Below are 26,549 nucleotides of genomic sequence, written 5' to 3'. Positions count from 1 at the left end.
TCTTTCAGGGTGCTAGTTCTGCAAGGTTCGTAGGAGAGGTTGTGTAAAGTTTGGAAGGTAGGAGACGAGAGACTGGCAGAAGTGAAGCTGTGAGGACCGGACGCGAGTTGTGCTTCGGCAGCTCAGTTGGTAGAGCACTTGCCCGCGAAAGGCAAAGGTCCCGAGTTCGAGACTTGGACGGGCACACAGTTTTAATCTGCCAGGAAGTTTCACTTCAGTTATCTCGGTTACAGAGGCACCCACCATAATGGCACCGACAATTTGCCCGTGTCCAAATGAACTGAACTCCAATGTAATGCACTAGCAGCTACACATAATACTGTTCTCACTGACTCTTTCAGTGTATTGCAGACATTGTGGAGGTGTCATTTGCGGTCAAATACGACACCACGGCCCGTAGCCTCAGTCGGTATACGCACCGATGTTCGAGCACACACTTCTTGCTGAATTTCCGTATTTTTGTCCGACTCCTGTACATAGGAGATGATTTTGCTAAATGTCAACAAACCGTAGGAAATGGTGTTCAAGAGGAAAAGGAGCAACAGAGGTGACAGGTATATCCACACGAAGGTGGGGGGAAAAAAGAGCATTGACAGCTGTAGTGATACAAAATTTAGGCTGCACCACTGTCGATTTTTCTGCCTCCGCGATATACGATAAAGTACCTTTTATAATCTACTTTTACACACAGTAGTGAATTTTGTGATTTTTAATTGTTATTTGTACAAGACTATAAAATATTTATAATTTTTACTTCACTTTCTCGAGCACAAAATTTCTTGAATAGAATTACAAGTTTTGGCTACACAATACCCATCTTCATAATCTACAATGGGAGTAAAACAAATTACATTATTAACTACCACATTAAGAGAACAAAAACAAATGACGGAAGTTATAACAAAAACATGATATACCTCTCATTCTGCTGTACTGCAAGAAGTCATAATGAGTGAAAAAAACACAAGTTGAAACTGCCATGCATGCTTCAACTGGTTATGTATAGGATTCAAAGCTATCCCAGACATCGTTGATGCATGCATAATGTGCAAACAATTACAATTAGGCCTTCAGCAAATAGTTGGAAAGTACACTGGGAGGACAAAATTATGTACGTGTGTGTGCGTGCGTGTGTGTGTGTGTGTGTGTGTGATAGATCTGCACCACTGCCCTGCATGAGGGGCTGCATACACATGCATGAAAAAAAGTTTTGCATCACCCCAGTTCCCAGAACTCCTGGAGACAGACGTTGACTGCGGATATTGTATCACAGACACAGTCCCTTTGACTGTTCAGATATGTCACTAAACCCACCCAAAGATGTGAATAACCATGCATGAGCAGTGCCTATTAGACAGAGGGTTTCGACAGCTGATCAGCTCCAGTCTTTCCACCAGGTAGGAGGTACACGGCTTGTGTTGTCTGTAGTTCAACCGTGCCTAGACGGTCAATATCGCGATCCACATTGATCGCATCTGCATTGTTACTTTGTGCCAGGAAGGGCTCTCAACAAGGGAAGTGTCCAGGCATCTCTGAGTGAACCAGGGCGATGTTGTTCACGCATTGAGGAGATACAGAGAGACAGGAACTGTCAATGACATGCCTTGCTCAGGCCGCCCGAAGGCTACTACTGCAGTGGATGACCGCTACCTACGGATTATTACGGCTGGGGGAACCCTGACAGCAACGCCACCATGTTGAATAACGCTTTTCGTGCAGCCGCAGGACGCCATGTTACGACCCAAACTGTGTGCAATAGGCTGCATGATGCGCATCTTCACTCGCGACGTCTGTGGCAAGGTCCATCTTTGCAACCACGACACTGTGCAACGTGGTACAGATGGGCCCGACAACATGCCGAATGGACCACTCAGGATTGGCATCACGTTCTCTTCACTGACTAGTGTCGCATATGCCCTCAATCAGACAATCGTCGGAGATGTGTTTGGAGGCAAACCGGACAGGCTGAACGCCTTAGATACACTGCCCAGTGAGTGCAGCAAGGTGGAGGTTCCCCGCTGTTTTGGGGTAGCATTATGTGGGGCCGACGTACACCACTGGATGTCACGGAAGGCACCGTAACAGCTGTATGATACATGAATGCCACCCTCCGACAGATAGTGCAGCAATATCTGCAGCATATTGATGAGGCATTCGTCTTGATGGACGACAATTTGCAGCCTCATTGTGCACATCTTGTGAATGGCTTCCTTCAGGATAAGGACATCACTTGACTAGAGTGCCCAGCATGTTTTCCAGACCTGAGCCCTATCAAACCTGCCCAGGATAGATTGAAAAGGGCTGTTTATTGATGACGTGACCCACCATCCACTGTGAGAGATCTACGCTTAATCACCATTGTGGAGTGGGACAAAATGGTTTAAATGGCTCTGAGCACTATGGGACTTAACATCTGAGGTCATCAGTCCGCTAGAACTCAGAACGACTTAAACCTAACTAACCTAAGGACATCACACACACATCCATGCCCGAGGCAGGATTCGAACCGGTTCCAGACTGTAGCGCCTAGAACCGCTCTGCCAACCCGGCCGGCGGAGTGAAACAATCTGGACCAAAAGTGCCATGATATACTTGTGAATGGTATACCGCAACAAATACAGGCATGCATCAATGCAAGAGCACGTGCTACTGGGTATTAGAGGTACCGGTGTGTACAGCAATCTGAACCACAACCTCTGAAGGTCTAATTGTATGGTGGTATAACATGCAATGTGTAGTTTTCATGAGCAATAAAATGGGCAGAAATGATGTTTATGTTGATCTCTATTCCAATTTTCTGCACAGGTTCTGGAACCGAGGTGATGCAAAACTTTTTTTGAAGTGTGTCTTTATGTGCACATAGTCATATTTTCTATTGCTATGAGTGCCTTTTTGCTTTACCTAAGTTAATTCTATTTTTATTTTAATTCATGCACACATGTCACTCTGCTTTTTCATCACACAGATGACATTTGCTTATTCTTCATTTCTAGTATCTTCTATGCCGGCGTTCATTTTTAATGTGACGTATACCCCTGGCACTAATTTTAGGGCAAGTCTTTAACATTTTATACATTATCTCTTTTCCAAATTCATGCTACTAAATCATCTCAGTAATATGAGATATGACTGTACCAGTTATACGTAACTTTGTCCTCTCCATGTACTTTCACATTATTTGATGAAAAATAAATAATTTACAAATTTGTAACTACTGATTGCTTTTACAGTTGATTTAGAAGTACAGTTTGTTCTTTAAAATATTCCATTGTAACTGGATAGATAAAAAGAATCTACTCGCCAAGTGGCAGCAAGAGAACATACATATAAGGGCATTTAAATCTGCAAGCTTTTGGAGCCAGTGGCTCCTTCTTCTGCCAGAAGGGCTGAAGAGAAAGGACAAGGGGCAAACGTAAAGGACTGGTGAGGTCTAGGAAATGAGGTGTTTTGAAAAGTCGCCCAAAACCCTGGGACACAGGAGACTTACCGGACTGGATCTGCCAAGTCTCCCCTGACCCAGGGTTTTGGGTGACTTTTCAAAACTCTTCCCATTACCCAGACATCGCAATTCTTTTCCTTTACCCCTCTACCTTCCCTCCAACACCGCAACGGTACAGACTCGACCCGACTCGCTGCGCGCACACACTCACCGCGGCCACTCTCGGGCACGACGTGGATCATGACTCCGCTCTCCTGGGGCGTCTCGTCACCGGTGTCCGCCGGGTCAGCCCCGAAGGGCTGCAGCGGCTGGTAGCTCGCCTCCAGAGTGGCCGTCATCCTGACGGTCGGCCGGTCTCCGCTTCACGGACTGCGAGGCTTCCCCTGGAAACAGTAATGTCCATTATCTGTGCATTTTTTTTTGCTAACACTACAATCTGGACACAGAATATGATGAAATTATCATTATGAGGGGGACAAACTTGTACAAATCATTTGTCATTCAGTTTAGGTTTTTTTGTAGTAGCTGTGTTTGCAGACAAAAATCACTGGCTTTCAGGTCTGCCATTATGCATACAATCTTTTTATATAAACTCAAACAAGTTTCAGCATCTCTGTACTGTCATCATTGGTTAGCCTTTATTCAGTTCTGCAAAAATGTGAGCATGTTATAAATAATACACTATGTGATCAAAAGTATCCAGACACCACCAAAAAACACACATTTTTCATATTAGGTGCATTCTGCTGCCACCTACTGCCAGGTACTCCATATCAGCGACCTCAGTAGTCATTAGACATCGTGAGAGAGCAGAATGGGGGGCTCCACGGAACTCGTGGACTTCGAACGTGGTCAGGTGATTGGGTGTCACTTGTGTCATACGTCCGTACGCCATACTTCCACACTCTTAAACATCCCTAGGTCCACTGTTTCCGAAGTGATAGCGAAGTGTAAACGTGAAGGGATGCATACAGCACAGAAGCGTATAGGCCAACCTCATCTGTTGACTGTCGGAGCTCACCGACAGTTGAAGAAGGTCGTAATGTGTAATGGGCAGACATCTACCCAGACCATCACACAGGAATTCCAAACTGCATCAGGATCCACTGTAATTACTATGATAGTTAGGTGGGAGGTGAGAAAACTTGGATTTCATTGTCGAGCGGCTGCTCAAAATCCACACATCATGCCGGTAAATGGCAAACAACACGTCACTTGATGTAAGGAGCATAAAAATTAGACGATTGAACAGTGGTAAAACACTGTGTGGGATGACAAATCAGGGTACACAATGTGGCGATTCGATGGCGGGTTGTGGGTCTGGCGAATGCCCGGTGAATGTCATCTGCCAGCGTGCGTAGTACCAACAGCAAAAGTCTGAGGTGGTGCTGTTATGGTGTGGTCGTGTTTTTTCATGGAGGGGGCTTGCACCCCTTGTTTCGTGTGGCACTCTCACAGCACAGGCCTTCATTGATGTTTTAAGCACCTTCTTGTTTCCCACAGTTGAAGAGAAAATCGGAGATGGCAATTGCATCTTTCAACACGATCGAGCAGCGTTTCATAATGCACGACCTGTGGCGGAGTGGTTACACGACAATAACATCCCTGTAATGGACTGGCCTGCACAGAATCCTGACCTAAATCTTGTGTTACACCTTTGGTATGTTTTGGAACACCGGCTTTGTGCCAGGCCTTGCTGACCAATATCGATATTTCTCCTCAGTGCAGCACTCAGTGAAGAATGGGCTGCCATTCCGCAAGAAAACTTCCAGCACCTGATTGAAGGTATGCTTGCAAGAGTGGAAGCTGTCATCAAGGCTAAGGGTGGGCTAACACCATACCGAATTCCAGAATTACCGATGGTGGGCGCCACAAACTTGTAAATCATTTTCAGCCAGGTGTCTGGATACTTTTGATCACATAGTGTCACTATTCTAACAAAATTAGGCTTGAACACAGATTTTGTCTGCTGTTGTTATTACCTTAATTTTCACTACATTATTGGGTTATGCAGGATACTTCACACATTACTGTATATTCATAACTTGTCATCTGGAATAAAATGATATAGCTCTGAGTTTGAATGGAAAGTTATCAGCTCACTTTACCTATAAACGTAATTTTACTGCACAAAAATATTTAGAGCCCATATCTTGTGATTCACTGCAGTTAGTTTCGAAATATCTGTTCTGATCTGTTGTTGAAATCCACAGAGACAAAAATTGTGAAAGATTGTTACTCAAGAGCAAGGTCACCTGCTTGTAGGAGGACTGGCCAAGGTCGACAGGGGGAGGGGGGGGGGGGGGGGGGGGGAGGACACGGAGTATTTTTAAATATCTATAATATCTAGGAGGACGAATGACAACATGTGAGTTGCAATAAAATAGTTGCTGTTCCGCCCTGTTAAAAACCTACATAACACCAATTTTTAAATCATTTTCTCGAAAGAAAAGCACCTGACTACACTATGTTTCTTCCTTTCCTCGGGAACTAGGGAAAGGGGAGCGGGGGGTGGGGGGTGGGGATGACATGGCCACGCCTGAGTGCTCACAACTGGGATTCCGCAAAACATCTGTCACTTTTTTGTATACATTTCAACAGTAGATCTCTCTTCTTTTTCCTGTATCGTTGTCCCACATTGCAACAAGGTTCAGCATTGTTATTAATGAATTTGGCATCGTTAATTTAAAGGATGTGTACCGCAACTGCCTGTGTGTAGTATTAATCAACAGGTGAACAAAAGCGAAATTTTTCTTAATGTCTGCAAATCCTATAACTGAGGCGCGACTCGGGTACCAGCCCAGCACTCACCTAATGGAATGTGGAAAACCACCTAAAAACCACTTCCAAGCATGCCGGCACACTGACCCTCCTCGTTAATCTGCCAAGCTGATCTGATTCAATCCGGGGCCAGTGCATTTCCCCATCCCACAAGCACAATTATAACAAGGGTAGCTATCTGGGCTGCGTGAATTTCAACAACAGACAAAAACAGGTATTTCGAAACTAGCTGTATGCAATAACAAAACACAGTAGCAAAACAGTTTTGTGCAACAAAACTACATTTTCATATGAAGTCATTTGTTAATCAGCAAAACTCACAGCAACACCATTTAATTGCAGATGACAAGTTACCAGTATACAGTAATGCACACAGGGTTCTGCATAAACCAATAGTCTAGAGAAAATTAACGTAATGACAACAATAGGCAGAAACATGTTTAAGCTTAATTTTGTTAGAATAATTATTAGTTGAAACATGTTAACATTTTACAGAACTCAATAAAGAATACCTCTGATGACAGCACAGGTGGTGAAACGGGTTTGGGATTACACAACAAAACAGTTGTTTGCGTGATAGGTGGATGAGAAATTGAGTAAGAATACTATACAAAGCCGTTCTGGTGCTGGCATATGTAGATGATAATGGTGTAATTGTACAAACTCACTGATGTACTTATGTCGTTACCAATATTTCTCCTTTCACAAAAAATGGCTAATAGCACGACAATAACACTAGGACCTAAACCGACCTTAGCGAGACCTCAAAGTGTAAACATTAATACACAAAGGATTCAGACATGTGCATACACATTATTCAACAACTTACCAAACCCCATTTAACATCATTTAGATAATGAGGTATAGTTTAAATCTGAAGTAAAGAACTTCCAAAGGGGAAACTCCTACTCAATTGAAGAATATCTTCACAGTCACACTAAAATTTGATGATTTAGATTAATACATAGCTGAAATTATAAGGTATGTCCAAATGAAAACGAGGCTACAGTTATACGTAACACTATTACAACTACAGTTAATACGGAACTGAACAGCTTTACATAATTGCAACTGACATGGACACACTGATGCTGGCACACAAGACAGAGAGGATAGCTTCAGTGAAGAAACTCCTGGGCTGTGGACAGATCCAGGTTTCTGCAGTGCCGTGCACTTCCTTGTCACAAGTTAACCTCTAACCTTTCAGAGATCATTTTAAGAGACCAAAAATCTGCGAGTCACACGGGGAGATGCCGGGGCCGTAAAGAGGACATTCGAGGACTGCTCGTCAATACTTTTGAAAGAGCTCGAGGATCTTTTTGACGACGTGTGGTCAAATGCTGTCCCGGAGAAGCACTACGCATTACGAGAGCTGGCTGGTGCAGTCTTTCTCGACGTCCCACTCGTGCCTCGGCGACGTATCGCAATACTGCTCGGCATTAACTGTCGCACCCTGCGGTAGCCGGTCGACGAGTAGTTCTCCTACTGTCGAAAAAGAAATTGAGCGTCACTTTTCCGGCCTTCAGGGATGAGGGATGCCGTCAATCTGTGCTCGTCCTTTGTAAGCGGCATCAAAGTGGTGGCACCAAGTTCCATCACGTGCCACAATACGAGTGACAAAATCTGTTCCTCACTCTGCATATCCCGATAGACCGATGGGGCAAACACTCATTCTTCTGTTTCTCTAAAAGATGCCTGGGCACCTACTGTGCACCAGCTTTTCCAAATGGAACTTCTCACTGATTACAAATGTGAGGTGGAAAACAAAAGTTAACTTGTGAGGAAGGTGTCAGAAAGGACATAAGGAAAACTGGAATTCAGAAACAGAGGAGTTGAGGACTAAACCATGAAAGAATGAGAAATTCGTGGAAAGCCAAGTCTCACACGAGGCTGTCGAGTCACTGACGGTGATGACCCGACAGATATTTTTGTGCGAAAAAATGTACTTACACCACTCGGTCAAAAGTATCTGGACACTTACTAGTTGACTTTAATACTAGGCGTGTCACCTCCTGTCTTCGTGACAAGTTTAACTCTGCCGGGGACACTTTCAGTGCGGTACCCCAGTGCCTGCGAAGGAACGGCAGCCCATTCTCCGAGAGCCGAGACTAGAAAAGGTAGTGAAGTCGAACGCCAGGATACAAACCGAAGTCGATGTTCCAATTCGTCCCAGAGGTGCCACACAGGGTGCAGTTGGCACTCGGGGTGGGCCAGTCCATTTCGGGAATGCCGCCACCCACAAACCGCACCCTCACAGATGCCGCTATACGACAGGCTACACTGCCGTGCCGATCGTCATCCCGAACTGCTCCCCTACTGTCCACATTACACGGCGGTGTAAAATGGTTCAAATTCTTGTGCATTTAACATTTTGTTAAGTGAAATAAGGGGACCACACTCTAACCACGAAAAAAATTTCTGTACCGTAACACCACCCGCTCCGCACTTCACTGTCGGCATTACACGTGATGGCAGATACGTCCTCCAAGTGTTTGTGAAACCTGAACCCTCTGTCAGACTGTCACAGGGTATAGGACCATTCGTCACTCTGTATCATTCATTTCCAGCCACCCCCTGTCCAGTGGCATCACCCTTTACACTGTTTCGAATGCCGCTTAGTGCCGATTACAGAAATGCGTGGCTTACGAGCAGCTGCTCAACCCGTGCAGCCCACTCTCCTTAACTCTCTAGACACAGTCATCGTGTGAGCTGAACTGCCGCTAGCACTTCGAGTGATTTCTCCTACAGATTTTGTGCGATGTTTTACGACCGCCTTCGACATCACTCAACGGTCCCCACCGGTCGATACGCGAGGTCTGGCCTGTCTCCGATTCGCGGCAGCCATTTCTTCAAATTTCAACTTCACGATCGCATCACCGACAGTCAACTGTGGCAGCTTCAGAGGTGTCGAAATATCTCTGACGGATCTGTTACTCGTGTGGCATCTACCGACCGGACCACAACTGAAGGCACCAAGCTCTCCTGACTGACCCGTTCCGCCGCTTCTGTCACTGTACAGAGCGCGCGGTAATCCCCGCCACTGTTCAAACTGCACCTTGTGACATCTAGTGGCCGATTGTCCGTTACGTGCTACTGTTTTTTGAACAAGTACTCGTCACGCAGGATCGAACAGAGCACCTGCCACTTACATCGCTATTTATTATTTACTTTTGCGAGCTCAATTTGGGGGAAATTAGCTCACTGTCTAACATTACTGAAGAATTTGGAATGTTCATGCACACGGTGCAAACTGCCTCCCACAAGAACACTGTTTTTCACGTTATAATCCACCATTCACAGTAATTTCTGTGATCCACCACTGTCTACATTTCAGTCCTGTAGGGGTCACGAAGACGAGACCTGGCCGATTGCAGCGTGCACAGAAGTGCTTAATCAATCTTTCTTCCTGCACTTCGTACGTGACTGGAATGGGAAGGAGCTCTAATAACGGTACAAAGAGAACTAACCTCTGCTGTGCATTTCACAGTGGTTTGCAAAGCACGGATGTAGATACAATTTTGAACAAGATGTGCACACAATCGAAGCAGCAACAAAATAGGCTATATTATACACTGACAGAAAAGAAATTGCAACACCAAAAAAATGAATGTAGAGCAAAGAAATTTCAGTACATCTGTCTACATAACATATTTAAATGATCAACATTGCAAGATCACAGATTAGCGTAAACGCGAAGTATGTCAATGCAAATGCAAAATGTTTGTACGTGAATAACCAATGTAACTGAAGAATGTTGAATGCAAGCATGCAAACGTGTCAAACAAATGCTGCGTATTAATTAGTGGGACAGAATACCGTGCATGTTACACTCGGTCAGTCAACATAGGGACGGTTAATTCGGTCTGTGGATGACGCCGGAGTCGTCTTCCGACAATATCCAGTATGTGCTCGATTGGAGACACGTCTGGCGATCAAGCAGGCCGAGGCAACGTGCCAACACACTGCAGAGCATGTCGAGTTACAACAGCGGTACGCAGGTAAGCATTATCCCATTGGAAAATACCCCCACCCCCTCCCAAATGCTGTTCACAAATGGCAGCACAACGGGTTGAATCACCACATTGAAGAACAAATTTACAGTCAGGGTGTGAAACCATGAAAACTGCTCCTGCCATCATATGAAATCACACCCTGGACTGTAACTCCAAGTGTAGGTCCAATGTGTCTAGCATGCAGACAGACTAGCTGCAGACGCTCAATTGGGGAGAAGAGAAATTTGTGGCACAACTTGACTAGGAGAAGAGGTCAGTTGGTAGGACATGTTCCGAGGCATCAAGGGATCAACAATTTAGTATTGGAGGGCAGCATGGAGGGTAAAAATCATAGAGGGGGACCAAGAGATAAATACACTAAACAGATTCAGAAGGATGTAGGTTGCAGTAGGTACTGGGAGATGAAGCAGCTTGCTCAGGATAGAGTAGCATGGAGAGCTGCATCAAACCAGTCTCTGGGCTGAAGACCACAACACAACATGACGCTTATTGTAGGCAATGTCATAAACGAACAGAGAATTTTAAATTTGATACAAACTTTGAAGCTCATTTACTCAGAATACTGATTTTGTATCCTACACCCCTTTGCTTTCCTTCATTTCTATTGACCTGCACAATACTGTGCCCTGTAAGCCCATACTCTTTATTACTACTGGAAGAGACAGATGTGCTAAACCAGAGAGGTCTAGAACTCCCCAAAGTGTCTGATATATTGACTAGAGTAACTGAATTGCAAATTCATCACTGTAAGACTGTAAATACTCTCCTTGTCGATGCAAAAATGACTGTGGCGATAGCTCAACTAAACTTTTTGGCATTCAAGTTGATTCAAAACTGACATCTTGTTGCCATTGTGCGCTTAGTTCAAAGAGTGGTCCGATGCAGATATTCACACAAGTCTATTACGTGTAAGCCTTTCCATCTCTGAATACCTACTGCAACATACGGTTTTTTGAACCTGCTTATTGTATTCATCTCCTGGCCTCCCTCTACAATTTTTATCCCTGCACACTTCCCTCCAACACTAAACTGGTGATGCCTTGATGTCCCAGAGTGAGTCCTATCATCCAATCCCTTCTTTTAGTCAAGATGTGCTGCAAATTTCTTTTGTCGCCAATTCTATTCATACCTAATTAATTACGTGATCTACCCATCTAATATTCAGCATTCTTCTGTAGCACCACATTTCAAAAGCTCCTATTCCCTTCTTCTGTGTACTATTTGTCCTTCACAGTTCACTTTCAAACAAGGTTACACGGCAGATAAATACGAGGTGCATTCAAGTTCTAAGGCCTCCGATTTTTTTTCTCCAGACTGGAAAGAGATAGAAACATGCGCATTGTTTTAAAATGAGGCCGCATTCATTGTCAATACGTCCCAGAGATGGCAGCACCGTACGGCAGATGGAATTTTACCGCCAGCGGCGAGAATGAGAACTTTTTTTAAATACTTAAAATGGCGACATTTTCCTTACTTGAACAGCGTGCAATCATTCGTTTTCTGAATTTGCGTGATGTGAAACCAATTGAAATTCATCGACAGTTGAAGGAGACATGTGGTGATGGAGTTATGGATGTATCGAAAGTGCGTTCGTGGGTACGACAGTTTAATGAAGGCAGAACATTGTGTGACAACAAACCGAAACAACCTCGGGCTCGCACAAGCCGGTCTGACGACACAATCGAGAAAGTGGAGGGAATTGTTTTGGGGGATCGCCGAATGACTGTTGAACAGATCGCCTCCGGAGTTGGCATTTCTGTGGGTTCTGTGCACACAATCCTGCATGACGACCTGAAAATGTGAAAAGTGTCGTCCAGGTGGGTGCCACGAATGCTGACGGACGACCACACGGCTGCCCGTGTGGCACGTTGCCAAGCAATGTTGGCGCGCAACGACAGCACGAATGGGACCTTCTTTTCGTCGGTTGTGACGATGGATGAGACGTGGATGCCATTTTTCAATCCAGAAACAAAGTGCCAGTCAGCTCAATGGAAGCACACAGATTCACTGCCACCAAAAAAATTTCGGGTAACCGCCAGTGCTGAAAAAATGATGGTGTCCATGTTCTGGGACAGCGAGGGCGTAATCCTTACCCACTGCGTTCCAAAGGGCACTACGGTAACAGGTGCATCCTACGAAAATGTTTTGAAGAACAAATTCCTTCCTGCACTGCAACAAAAACGTCCGGGAAGGGCCGCGCGTGTGCTGCTTCACTGAGACAACGCACCCGCACATCGAGCTAACGTTACGCAACAGTTTCTTCGTGATAACAACTTTGAAGTGATTCCTCATGCTCCCTACTCACCTGACCTGGCTCCTAGTGACTTTTGGCTTTTTCCAACAACGAAAGACACTCAGTGGCCGCACATTCACCAGCCGTGCTGCTATTGCCTCAGCGAATTTCCAGTGGTCAAAACAGACTCCTAAAGAAGCCTTTGCCGCTGCCATGGAATCATGGCGTCAGCGTTGTGAAAAATGTGTACGTCTGCAAGGCGATTACGTCGAGAAGTAACGCCAGTTTCATCGATTTCGGGTGAGTATTAGAAAAAAAATCGGAGGCCTTAGAACTTGAATGCACCTCGTACTCTCAGAAGAGACTTCCTAATGCTTATCTCTCTTGAAATTTTACCTTGGTTTCCTCTATTACTTGCTCAATCTACAGGTTGAATAACATGGAGGATAAGCATCAAACCTGTCTTTCTCCCTTATGAACCACTGCTTCTATTTCTTGTCCTGGGAATCTTTCAACTGCAGTCAGGGTTCTGTACAAGTCGTGGATAACTGTTTGCCCCTGTATTTCATTCCTGTTACCTTCAGAGACATCAAGGGAACACCAATTTATTATTGGAAGGAAATGTGGGCAGTAAAAATCCAGTATGCAGATTCATACTGATTTAAATTGCAGTAGTTATTCGGGAATGAAGTGGCTTGCACAGGATAGAGTTCCATGAGAGCTGCATCAAATCAGTCCTAGCACTGATGACAACCACCAAAACTGCAACAACAACAACTTTCAGAACACCAAAGTGAGTACCCCAAGTAAAGCCGTAGAAGCACACACAGCAACAGTCTATACACAACTATGATTCAGATCACAGGCTGATTACTGACACCCCAGTTACAAAACTTAAAAAGACATAATACAGTAATATGTATGTATGGACACAATTACTTAATATGCAACAAATTCAAGCATGCTGTGTGTCACAAAGTCTTCTGGAACACTGGCTAAAGAAAGATTAAGCAAAAATCATTTTAGTCAGGCCTGGTGATCTGGTGGTAAAGCGCATGTATGGAAACCAAAAGGTAACAGTATCAAAACCCACAGAATTTTTTCAGTCTGCCTGTACCCAAGCTTTCACTTCTCAATGATGTGACAATTCACCAGGAACGACACATTTCAGATTCAACATTAAACTGTAGGTCTCCTGTCTGTGCTTGGATAACTGGTGTAGGTTAGACGGAACAAGAGGAATGTTTCCGATACGAGTCATGAGCATTGGCCAGTGACACAATGTTAATGGCTGGTGTCACATCACCTTTTGGTGCTTATATTCACAGTTTTGTTGTTAGTTGGCAAAGCCAACAAATGTGAAAGAAAAAGAACTGATTATAGTGGCAAATTAATCTGTAGCTTAGCCCAACATATGGGTCAGGTTGGACGGTAACAATTTGGATGAGAGTTGGTGAAGCCAATGCATGTGACACTAAACAAAACCTGGCTGTGTTGACAGACTGATCTGTAGCTTCACACATTTGAAAATAACCACCAATATTGTCACCTTATCGTCGTCACATCGTATACGGTGTTTGTCACATATTTCCTGTACAACTGGTCAAAGCAGACAACTCGTATTGAACAATGCTCTATACTCAGAGACAAACAAGTTACTGAAGTAGGCCCAATTGACAGACTTGAACTAGGCAACTGAGCCACACAAAAAAATATATGTGTAGATTATTATTATTATTATGTCTTTCCTTTCTCAGATGTTATGTCTGGTTAAAAATGGAAAGTGAGGCGGACCTTGATCAAGCACGACTTCCTTTTAACTGTACGGAATATGTTACATTGCATTTACGAACTTTCGGGTAATTGAACATGTATCAATAATTACAGATTTCTGTAGTTGTATATATACGTTTAGATGTAGCTGTATTGCGTTGATGTACTGGTGGATACTGTGTGGTATGAAATGTCAACTTTATCCTGATGCCACATGTCCTTGACTTCCTCAGCCAGTTGGATGTATTTTTCAATTTTTTCTCCCGTTTTCTTCTGTATATTTGTTGTATTGGGTATGGATATTTCGATTAGTTGTGTTAATTTCTTCTTTTTATTGGTGAGTATGACGTCAGGTTTGTTACGTGGTGGTGTTTTATCTGTTATAATGGTTGTGTTCCAGTATAATTTGTATTCATCATTCTCCAGTACATTTTGTGGTGCATACTTGTATGTGGGAATCTGTTTTATTAGTTTATGTTGTATGGCAAGTAGTTGATGTATTATTTTTGCTACATTGTCATGTCTTCCGGGGTATTCTGTATTTGCTAGTATTGTACATCCTCTTGTGATGTGATCTACTGTTTCTATTTGTTGTTTGCAAAGTCTGCATTTATCTGTTGTGGTATTGGGATCTTTAATAATGTGCTTGCTGTAATATCTGGTGTTTATTGTTTGATCCTGTATTGCAATCACGAATCCTTCCGTCTCACTGCACATATTGCCTTTTCTTAGCCATGTGTTGGATGCGTCTTGATCGATGTGTGGCTGTGTTAGACGATACGGGTGCTTGCCATGTAGTGTTTTCTTTTTCCAATTTACTTTCTTCGTATCTGTTGATGTTATGTGATCTAATGGGTTGTAGAAGTGGTTATGAAATTGCAGTGGTGCAGCTGTGGAATTTGGTTCCATAAAGAATTTTCTTAAATTGTCTACCTGTCCATAATGTAGGTTTTTTATGTCGATAAATCCCCTTCCTCCTTCCTTTGTGCTTAATGTGAATCTTTCTGTTGCTGAATGTATGTGATGTATTCTATATTTGTGGCATTGTGATCGTGTAAGTGTGTTGAGTGCTTCTAGGTCTGTGTTACTCCATTTCACTACTCCAAATGAGTAGGTCAATATTGCTGTAGCATAAGTATTTATAGCTTTTGTCTTGTTTCTTGGTGTCAATTCTGTTTTCAATATTTTTGTTAGTCTTTGCCTATATTTCTCTTTTAGTTCTTCTTTAATATTTGTATAATCTATTCCTATTTTTTGTCTGTACCCTAGATATTTATAGGCATCTGTTTTTCCCATCGCTTCTATACAGTCACTGTGGTTATGCAATATGTAATCTTCTTGTTTAGTGTGTTTTCCCTTGACTATGCTATTTTTCTTACATTTGTCTGTTCCAAAAGCCATATTTATATCATTGCTGAATACTTCTGTTATCTTTAGTAACTGGTTGAGTTGTTGATTTGTTGCTGCCAGTAGTTTTAGATTGTCCATGTATAGCAAGTGTGTGATTTTGTTTTGGTATGGTCCAGTAATATCGTATCCATAATTTGTATTATTTAGCATGTTGGATAGTGGGTTCAGAGCAAGGCAGAACCAGAAAGGACTTAATGAGTCTCCCTGGTATATTCCACGCTTAATCTGTATTGGCTGTGATGTGATATTATTTAAATTTGTTTGGATATTAAGTGTGGCTTTCCAATTTTTCATTACTATGTTTAGGAACTGTATCAATTTAGGATCTGCTTTGTATATTTCCAATATTTGTAGTAACCATGAGTATGTCACCTCTGCATCTATTATCAGTTGCTCTTTACAGCCTCGTGCTCCTTTGCAACAGCCTTTTTGTTCTTCATTTATAATTTTGTTCTGTGTTGTATGTGTCATTAATTTCTGTGTAATGACTGAAGTTAATATTTTGTATATTGTTGGTAGGCATGTTATGGGGCAATATTTAGCTGGGTTTGCTGTGTCTGCTTGATCTTTAGGTTTTAGATAAGTTATTCCATGTGTAAGTGTATCAGGGAATGTGTATGGGTCTGCAATGTAACTGTTAAATAATTTAGTTAGATGTGAATGTCTTGAGGTGAACTTCTTTAGCCAGAAATTTGCTATTTTATCTTTTCCAGGGGCTTTCCAATTGTGAGTAGAATTAATTGCTCAGGTGACTTCATGTTGCACTTCAGGCATTTGTGGTATCATCTTGTATGTGTGTGTTTCTGCTTGTATCCACCGTGCACGCCTGTTATGTTGTACCGGGTTTGACCATATGTTGTGCTCCAGAAGTGTTCCATGTCTGTTATGTTTGGTGGATTGTCTATTTTAATGTGTGTGTTATCTATTGTCTGGTAAAATTTCTTTTGGTTTGTGTTGAATGTTTGGTTTTGTTTCCTTCTATTTTCACTTTTTTTGTATTTTCTAAGTCGTTTGGCCAATGCTTGTAATTTCTGCTTCTTTTCATCTAATTGCTCTCTTGCTAACCATTTTCGTTTTCTGTCTGATATTTCTTTTCTTATAAATTGTGTTAGCTGTCCGATGTCTTTTCTCAGTTTTTCTTTTCTGATCTGTAGCCTGTGTTGCCATGCTGGTTTTGTGGGTTTCTTCTGTGTGTTGGTTGGTTCTGATCTCTGCCTAGTGTGTATATTTAGTGTAGTGAGTGCTCCTATATAAACCAGTAGTTGTAACTCTTCCATAGTTGTATTTTCATTTATTTTGTTGTGTATGAGTGTGCTGATAGTTGTTATTGTTGTTTCGACTTGTGGGTTATTTGGTTGTCTATGCAAGAATGGTCTAATGTCTGCATTTGTGTCTTTCAATTCTATATATGTCAGCTGAAATTTTTCTTCTATATCTAACATGTGTATCACTTCGTGTTCTATTTGTGCTTGTTCTGGTGGCTGTCTTAAGATTTCGTTTTCGTCTGATTGTTTAATTGATGTGTGGTGTTCTTTGTTTGTTTGCTCTCGGATGTTTGAGTCCATTACAGTATGTTCTTCTTCTTCTTCTTCTTCTTCTGATTGCACGTTATTTTGTTCCAGTATTTGTTGTACTTGTTTGATGTTTTCTAATTCTGACTGGGGTATCCTGTTATTTTTGATTATTACACAGATCTGATCAGCTAGTCGTCGTTCTGTTAAAATTTTTAATTCTGGGAATCTGGTAATTAATATTGTGTATACTTGTGATCTGTATCCAGTTGTGTTGGCTCCTAAGTTTGTTGCTTGGTAATAACAGAACATGAGGTGTCGATTAACTTCATCTGACCATCTCATCCTCTGTCTTTGTTTTCCTTCTAGAGTGGTCGCAGGAAGCATATCCTGCAAAACACCTCTATTTGGATTTAAATCATTTTCCATGTGGCTAGCAGTGTCGTTACCATTGTGGACGGGCATAGGGTTCAAGCGTCGTCCCCGGCCATGACACCGCTTGTCTGAGGCTTCATTAGTTCTGTCCTGAACCAACTAATCACACTAAATGGGGGGGGGGGGGGAGGGAGATTAGCCCTATTAGTTGTTTGTTCTTTTCGTCGCCTTTTACGACTGGCAGAACATACCGGAGGTCTATTCTTTTCCCGGCCCTCCACGGGTTTTATTATTATTATTTGTCTCTCCTGTCTCAGCCATTACGACATTATTATTATTATAATACTATACATGAATTTAAAAAATTTGAGAAAAGAAATCTTTTCTATTAATGCTGCTGTTGCTTAAATTGGTATGACTGCTAATATCATTTTGTATGTCTAGTATTGTACTGTATAATTAGATTTTTCAAGTGTGTATTGTTAAATGCATTTGTTGCATGCAATTGACTTTCATTAATATGTAAGTAATAATGATACACGTGTTTACATAATTATGGGATCTCTTACTCTGGACAAACTATGACAACATCAATAGCATGTACAATGCTCAAAATATTCTTGTACTGCTCAAGTACTGCACATATTGAATTGTCAGTTACTAACAAAAATCCTAGTTGTGCAAGATAATTAATATATATAAAACATTTCCGAATTGCATCCCTCACATGCTTACATTTGGTGGTAATTCTGTCTCTTCCAAACAGCATTGTATAACAGCAATTGTACAAATAAGACCAAAAGGGTACTTTATCTTGTCATCATGAAATGAAATGGAAAACTGTGCTGTTAAACATGAAACCATTGTTTCCACTTTTCAATCCATTGATTTCCGTGTAAAAGTAGGCTTATTTGCCTAAATGCTTTTGAGGATTACCACTAAAATTAGAAGTACAAGTTTGGTTCAAGTCACACTGTAAAACTTGAGAAGTTGTTAAAATAGCTCTAGGGAACAGAGACACCACGCTTCTAAAATGTAAGGGCATGGAGAAAGCACTAACAACACACATCTACAGAATACTGATACGCACACAGCAGAATCCATAAATAACACACGGTGCTTATCTTCAGAATCAGATAACAGTTACTTAAGAACACCTAACAGGGATCGTAGGTCATTCACATCCTGCATATCTATTTACACGTTACACACTAACGTGTAAAGCACCTGTAAATAAAAGCTTCGAAAATGTTTTACATAGCACGCCTATAACAGCTCTGACTACAAACTGCAATAATACCGAAGAATGTACTAGCTTTGACTGGCTCTTCAAAATTAAAACGTGAATGAAATGCTCTCCAGGAAACAGTGGTGTCACCAGAAAACTTCCCTCGTTAACTGCTAATTGACGATCCATCAGTAATAGGACTTTAGAACATTCTGCTACTCCGACAGTGAGTTATGTATATAAGCTGTATGCTGAAATATGGAATCCATATAAACTTGAGAAGTCTAACATTTGATGCTGCTCTAGCTTACATGTCCAGCTACACAACAACAACTTGGTAATTTCATTTTCTTATTACAGGACATTCTTAAAGATCGTTGAAAGAAAATTTAAGCACGAGACTTTATTGCATTTTGAGAATATAGAACAATCTCTCTGCGAGTTGTGTTTTCAACTCAAAACTATGAAACACAGCTCGCACCATCAAAGTTCTAGTAACTATTCTTATAATGTGGTGATGAATTAAAAACTAAAAGGGCGGAATTCCTGTAATTTTGGTTGAAAGACACAATACAGCGCACTTCATACTACCCGCCAAACGCCTCCTATTCTCGTCGTCGATCTTTATAACTCACATTGTTTACAATTATGAAGTTACAAGCGAACACATATTAACATATCGCAGCACATATTCAGTAAGCGTAATTACACTCACGAAGAGTGCAGATCAAAATTTCGACACTGTTTCAAAAAACGAGATGTAAACAACGTAACTTTGCAATCATATGTATTAAGACCTCAGGAAGTTAAAAAGCAAAGCTACTTAAGTGACTGATGTAACCTCACCATTCTACGTCTCAAAGCGCAAACGACGAAACGCATGCGAACATCTCACAGTTCCGCACAGCAGTGACCTTTAAATATAACTCATTACACAACAAAAAACACTACTTGACAGCTGATCTCAGTAAACAAATCGAAACACACAGTACTCACCTCGGGGAGTGATCCCAAGCTCACACTAAGCGTACAGACTGGGCATACTATCGCCACATGTTAATCGAATTTCTTTGTGTCTTCTTCGCATATAAATCCATATTACGAAAACTAAGCGAATACCTTAAATCTTCACACTGCACCACTGGCATTTTTCCTTTGTCAGTGCGAATGACTGTCGCGCCTCTAGCGGCCAAGTGGGGCACCAAACGAATTGCTTGTTTTGATTAGTAATGCGCAAAAATTGGTAGCTATCTCAAGTACGTTGTCATTGTCTACGTATGTAGTGATATGTTCCACGTTGGAATTATGTAGAAATTAATTCAGCTGTTCTAGTAAATAGTTTGGTTATATAAAACAATAAACGAATGTAATAAAAATGAAGAGTTTTGAAAACAAGTGGTTTCATGTTCATTTGGTAGATTCACAAGTAGTCTTCGAGCCCGATGACAGTAATGAACATTTAAAGGTCACTAATTATAAGTGAACGAAACCCCACTAGTTAACATTGTTAGGCTAAATATGGATTTTAGATGTTTGAAAACAACTGTTGTATTTACCTCTGTTATCTTATAAATGCACTACCGAAATTCAATGCTGCCCTGTGCATTGCATAATTATTTACCAACTTAAATCAGAAAAACGTATAATGAGCGATACCGCTACTGCATGAGGTGCAAAATGCACAGAATATCTTGATGTAGTCCACACTACGCATGAAACGTAACTACTACTTCACTCAAACTGTACTGAAAATAGAACATATTCTCTCATTTGTAAACGAAGGGTTACCGTTGTTTTTGCTGTTTTTACAGAAACCAGACTGCAAAGGTAAGGGTTGAAGGGTATGACAGTACTTGAGAAGGTATTGAGACAAAGCTTTATCCCATCCCACACTTTATTAAACATGTACATAGAGCAATCAGTACAGGAAAGTAACGAGAAATCAGGAAGAGTAATTCAAATTTGGCGAACAGAAATAAAAGGTTTAGGGTTTACCGATGTTTTTTCGATTTGTTCATTTAGCCATAGTGTAGAGGTAGTCTAAAGATACATGATTTACATTATATTTATACACAGAACATTACACAAACATGTAATAGTACAGGTAATGCTTAATTAATCACACTTAAATCTGTTCACCGTTGCAAGATTTTATCTACACAAGTTAAACAAGATACAAGCAAGATTAATTACACTTTGATGTCCACACAAGTTTATACTATACTATAGTATACTGATCATAATTATACACTTTAGCTGCTGTGTTTGTATAATCTACACCAATAAACTCACTGACTGTCACTATTTCACACTTTGGCAGCTTTTCTTTAGTAAAAAAGCACCCAGCCTATATATTATATATCTCCCAGTTTATGGATACACAGATATCGTAATAATTTCTTGTTTGATGGAAATCCTTTCTACTGTCTGACTTCCACGTGTTCTTTTAGACTATACAGAGAAGATGACAGTGTAAGTAATTTCTTAATGTATTTTTGAATACGTATGTCTTTTCAGTGCATTTTTTCTGAGTGGGAAGTTATTTTATAAAATGCACCCAGCCAATCTTTAATCCATTTTGGTTAATTTAAGCCACTTTGTATATAATAATCACTGCATCTTCTGATATGGTAATCATGTAGGTCTCTATGTAGCTGAGCAAGACATTAAATATTCAGTTATCTGAATTTATTTCTGCAGGACTGTTTGCGGTCAAATTTGCACTTGTCTGACAGCCTTTTTCTGAAGCTACACTAACCTGTGTAGGCCCTACGAGTTTGCATATGTGCTCAGAGTTGCCACAGCTGAGTAGGTGCCCCGGTTCCCTGCTCCCTCATTACTACTGCTTCTCTCCCCTTCCCAACCTACACCTCCCCTCACCTTGGATTCAGTGCTGCCACGACTTCTTGTCGCTAGCCTAGCAGCTGCCGACAAGAGGCAGGGAGGCACGAGGAGTGGTTCGTTTGGATGATTCTGAGAGACTGTAGACAACAGTGCCCGGTAACGGCGGCCGTGTGTGCACGAGTTGTGTCGGAGTGATTGTGTGAATGTGCACGTGCTCTCATTTTCTGACAAAAGTTAAGGCTGAAAATTTAGTTGTGAGAATGTAATTATCTTTTCTAGATGCCTATTTTCGGCTCAGCAATCATCTTTATGGTGAGTTGCTACCTATACTCATTATTATTGATTCTCAGAATATTTGAACGAGTTATCTGTTGCACGAACTGATCACCGCGGTCTCATTTCATCGACACGTCTTTGTAGCTGTTGAATAACTGAGTGGATTTCCACAATTGGCCAAAACTGCAGTCCGTTTCTGCAAGTATCTGTAATAGAGCGTGCCTACTGATCTGAAGCCATTTGGCTCCCACTAATATGCAGACTCTGCCCATCGAATCCAGTCTCACTGATCTCCCAGCAGGCCATGTCTGTTTGTGTGTGGCATAAGCAGCGGATTCACACGGTTTATCCGTGGACCAGATGTAGTGGTTAATAAAAAAGAAAAGGAGAAGAAAAGAAAAGGTTGAAAATGTGGGAAGAAATGGTGAATAAAAAGGGGTTTTAAAATCGTTAATGACTGTGAAAAAGGGAAAGAATGAAATGCAAATCGGACTACGTATTACAGAAAAGCTATCGGTCTTCGTGATTCGAAAAAGCTATTGTTGGGATGGTCCTTGTGGCGTTACTGAACAAAAGTCAAACCAATTTCCACTACAAAAATTATTTGAAAGAGAACAGAGAATAACAAAATGTGATTAACAGGGGGAAATGGCGTAGATAAGAGTTCATTCATTACCGAGGTAATATGTCTTCTCTCGTGCGGCATCCAGGTCTTGTTCTCCAACAATCTCGTGCTTCATTTCTGCTTGAAAAAGCTGTAGCTGCTCCAAATCTTGCAGTAAATTTCATCATCCAGGAATTACTAATGTCTACAAATTAAAACCATCTTGATATTGAATGCAATGTATTTTACGGCTTCTTCCATCCTCCAGATTTCATATGAGCTTCCACAATACAATATGTTTGCACATCAATAAGTTTTTACGTCTTAATCAGACCAAGACTAACGAATATGTTTTTACATCTGAATCGTACCAAGACTAGCGAATAAGTGAAGTTACGCTTTCGCTCTCAAGAGACAATAGCGGGTAGAAAACAAGAAGAGTTACAATTTTTGTACCTTCATTTTCTCATAAATATTTTCTCTGCTGTCGAGCGCTCATACAGCTGTGACGGTATAATTTATGTCTGAGGGAACGAGTGTAGCGCGGCGGCGAAATTCAAAGTCCCGCTACACAGGACTGCAGTGCTCATCATGAGCCCAGAAGCCACAGGTAGATTTCAGGAATTGCGGCTGTCTCACCACAATGCATTGTACAGTCTGGCATTTTATAGACCTTTTATTTGTTCTAGTACATTTTGGCACTTCAAAAGTGGTTTATATGTTGGAAAGTATGGATGATGAGAAGAAGAAAATTGTGTCAGTCGCCAACGCTTTATATGTTATGTACTCATAGATTTCTTGAAAGAAAAATCACAAAATACTGTAAAATAATAGATGTAGCACAGTGGGTAATGGCTGACAATAATGAACATGGTAGTACTGACATTTTATTGTGGTCACTTACAGTGTTGGCTTACACAGTACTTTCCCACCATATGCCCTTCTTTCAAGAGGCCTACTTTTTTTCTGAGGCTATTTCTGAAATCAGTGAAGGTATTTTAAATCTGTCTAGTGACTCCAAGGAACTCTGGATTCTTGTTGTGAAATGGGTTTCCTTTTATTTAAATAAAATAACATCAGTGGTCTAAATGAAAAACATATACCATCTGGCTTGCTTTGTCCATCTAAAAACAGTTCATCGCAAAAGACGTTGATGTTAGTACTTAATATTTTTGCTCATATCAGGAAACACCATCTGCTTGCAAGTTTTTGTCACATATTTCCTCATTTGCACTACTGTTTGTTGTACCATAGCTGCAAAGACAGCTTGTCGAGTTACGCCTTAACTGACCCTTGAGATGTCACAATTTGTCAGGGAAAAATGCTAAAATTTGTATGGAAATAAGGGATTTCTCTCGGGGAAACTTGTGGCAACCCTGGTGCTGCTTTTCCCCCCAATGTGATATAGTAGATGCCTCAAACAAAAATCTGTGTCCAGTAGTTGGAAGCAAGCGCAGGTACCCACCCCTCTCCTACCCCCTTACAAAAAGGGTAGTAGAAGTGACCCAAAAAACTACTGTCCAATAACCTACACATTGATTTCTTGTAGAATCTTAGAACGTATTCTGAGCTCAAACATAATGAGGTATCTCGAACAGAATGATTTCCTCTGTGCCAATCGGCACTGATTCTGAAAACAAGTTTGTGTGAAACCCAACTCGCACTTTTCTCACGTAATGTAATGAAAGATTTGGGCTGAGCCAGTTAAGTAGATACAGTATTTCTTGATTTTCAAGAAGTGTTTGACTCAGCACAACATCCGTGCTTATTGTAAAAAATAACAACAGTGTAGGAAAAAATAGCTCTCTACTTACCATAAAAATAACATTCCAAGTCGCAGAGAGGCAGAATTAAAAGACACGTATACATAAGCTTTCGGCCAGAGCGTTTGTCTGAAAAAGAGAAACATCATTTATTCACACAAGCAAGCACCCCTGACACTCATGCGACTGCCGCCTCTAGCAGCTCTGGCCCGAGCTTATGCACAAGCGCCTTTTAATTGTGCCTGTTCGCAGGTTACCACGTTATCTTTACAGTAAGTAGCAATCTTTTCCTACATTATTAATATTCCTACCTGGAGTTTGCATTGTTTGATATTGTCAAAAATATGATCATACAGGGAGTATCAAGAGAAATTTGTGACAGGATTGAGGGCCTTTCGGTAGAGAGGACACAGAATGTTATCTTAGATGCAGAGACTTTGTTAAATGCAGATGACAGTTCGGTTGTGCTTCAGGGAAGACTGTTGGGACCCTTGCTGTTCATATTGTATATTAATGACCCAGCAAACAATATCAATAGTAACTTCAGACTTTTTAGTGGTGTTGCAGTTATCTATAATGAAAAATGTAGCATTCTACAATTATAATATCTGTGAGGTACACTTGGAATTGACCAGCTCCTACAAATACCTGGGTGTAACACACTGTAGGGATATGAAATGGAATGATCACACAGGCTCAGTCATGGGTATCCATCTTTGGATTATTGGCAGAACACTGGGAAAATGAAGTCATTCTGCAAAGAAAATTGCTTACAAATCACTCGTGTGACCCTTTCTGGAATTCTACCCAGTTGTGTCAGACCCATACCAAATAGTACTATCAGGAAATATTGAATGTGTACAGAGAAAAACAGATCAAATAGTGACAGGTTTGTTTGACACACCGAAGAGGGAGATACTGAAGGAAATCAACTGGAAGACCCTTGCAGACAGACGTAAACTATCCCAAGAAAGTCTGTATACAAAGATTCACGAACTGGCTGTAAATGATAATTCTCCGAACACGCTAAAACCCCCTATTTATCGGTCCTGTAGGCAGGCAGTGTGCACAGAGGCATTTGAACAACTGTTCTTCCCGTGCTCAGTACATGAATAGAACTGGTACAATGGGATATACCCTCTGATGTGCATTTCGTAGAGGTTTGCAGAGCATAGATATAGAGGTAGAAGTGGGGAAGGACTATGCCATAGTACCCTGTGTCTGTATTTACTGCCATAGATATTCTTGTCTTTGAAGTATGCTGTCACTTAATGGTTTTGAAGTTTGGTGACAGTCAGATCCACAGCCTACATCTACATGAACACCTACACTTATACTCTGCAAACAACCATGAGCTGCATAGCAGAGGGTATGTCCCATTGTACCAGTTATTAGGATTTCTTCCTCTTCCATTCACATAAGGAGTGCAGGAAGAATGAGCATTTGAATGCCTCTGTGTGTGCAGTAATTATTCTAATCTTATCCTCACGATCCCTCTGTGAGCGATACGTAGGGGGTTGTAGTATAGTCCTAGAGTAATCATTTGAAGTTGGTTCTTGGAACTTTGTTAACAGCTTTTCACAGGATAGTTTATATCAGAGACACAACTGAGAACGGAAAAGCAAAGGAACGACCGCAGCTAAGTCTAGAGTAGGCAGACATCGAGTGTTGACGGATGGGAACCGTCGAAAATTGTGGAGGGTAGTTGCAAAAAGTCACACAAAATTAGCAGAAGGAATCAGTCGTGTGTTCCAAAGTGCTTTCCGCAGTCCAGCTAGTACAATGTGGAGTTAAAAAGAATGGGCTGCAAGGGTCGAGCAGCTCCTCGTAAGCGGCAGATTTCTGTAGTCAGCGGTAAGCGACGCCCGAGGTGGTGTAAACGACAATGACTCTGGACAGTGGAGGGCTGCAAATAAGTAATTTGGTGTGGTGAGTCTCACTATATTCTACGGCAAACTGACGGAACGGTCTGGATTTGAAGAGTGCATGTAGAACATTACCTGACATCGTGTGTAATACTGACAGTGAAGCACGGCAGAGGAGGAGGAGATTTGGGTTTAACATCCCATCGACAACGAGGTCATTAGAGATGGAGCACAAGATTCCGAACTGTAGTTAATTATGTTCAGGATACCACAAACACTATTTCTTGGATCCAGCCGCTGTGACCGAGCGGTTCTAGGTGCTTCAGTCCGGAACCGCGCTGCTGCTGCTGTCACAGGTTCAAATCCTGCCTCAGGCATGGATGTGTGTGATGTCCTTAGGTTAGTTAGGTTTAAGTAGTTCTAAGTCTACGGGA

The 26,549-nt window shown here is 41.5% G+C and overlaps 1 protein-coding gene across 1 annotated transcript in view; it reads right to left on the bottom strand.

Moving 5' to 3' along the window:
- The window catches only part of LOC124770955 (autophagy-related protein 9A-like), a 155,393-nt gene extending 135,490 nt beyond the window's left edge, over positions 1–19,903 (bottom strand). The window contains exons 1-2 of the mRNA XM_047249254.1: positions 19,760–19,903; positions 3,651–3,822 (exon numbers count right to left, since the gene is read on the bottom strand). Coding sequence (XP_047105210.1) covers positions 3,651–3,777 — 127 coding nt within the window. The 5' untranslated portion in view covers positions 3,778–3,822; positions 19,760–19,903. The remainder of the gene's footprint in view (positions 1–3,650; positions 3,823–19,759) is intronic.
- Positions 19,904–26,549: the final 6,646 nt, after the last annotated feature.

This window comes from Schistocerca piceifrons, unplaced genomic scaffold, assembly GCF_021461385.2.
Source record: "Schistocerca piceifrons isolate TAMUIC-IGC-003096 unplaced genomic scaffold, iqSchPice1.1 HiC_scaffold_847, whole genome shotgun sequence".
In the NCBI taxonomy this organism is placed as follows: Eukaryota; Metazoa; Arthropoda; class Insecta; order Orthoptera; family Acrididae; genus Schistocerca; species Schistocerca piceifrons.
The sequence above is the reverse complement of the archived record's forward strand: the minus strand, read 5'-3'. Positions and strand labels throughout refer to the sequence as shown.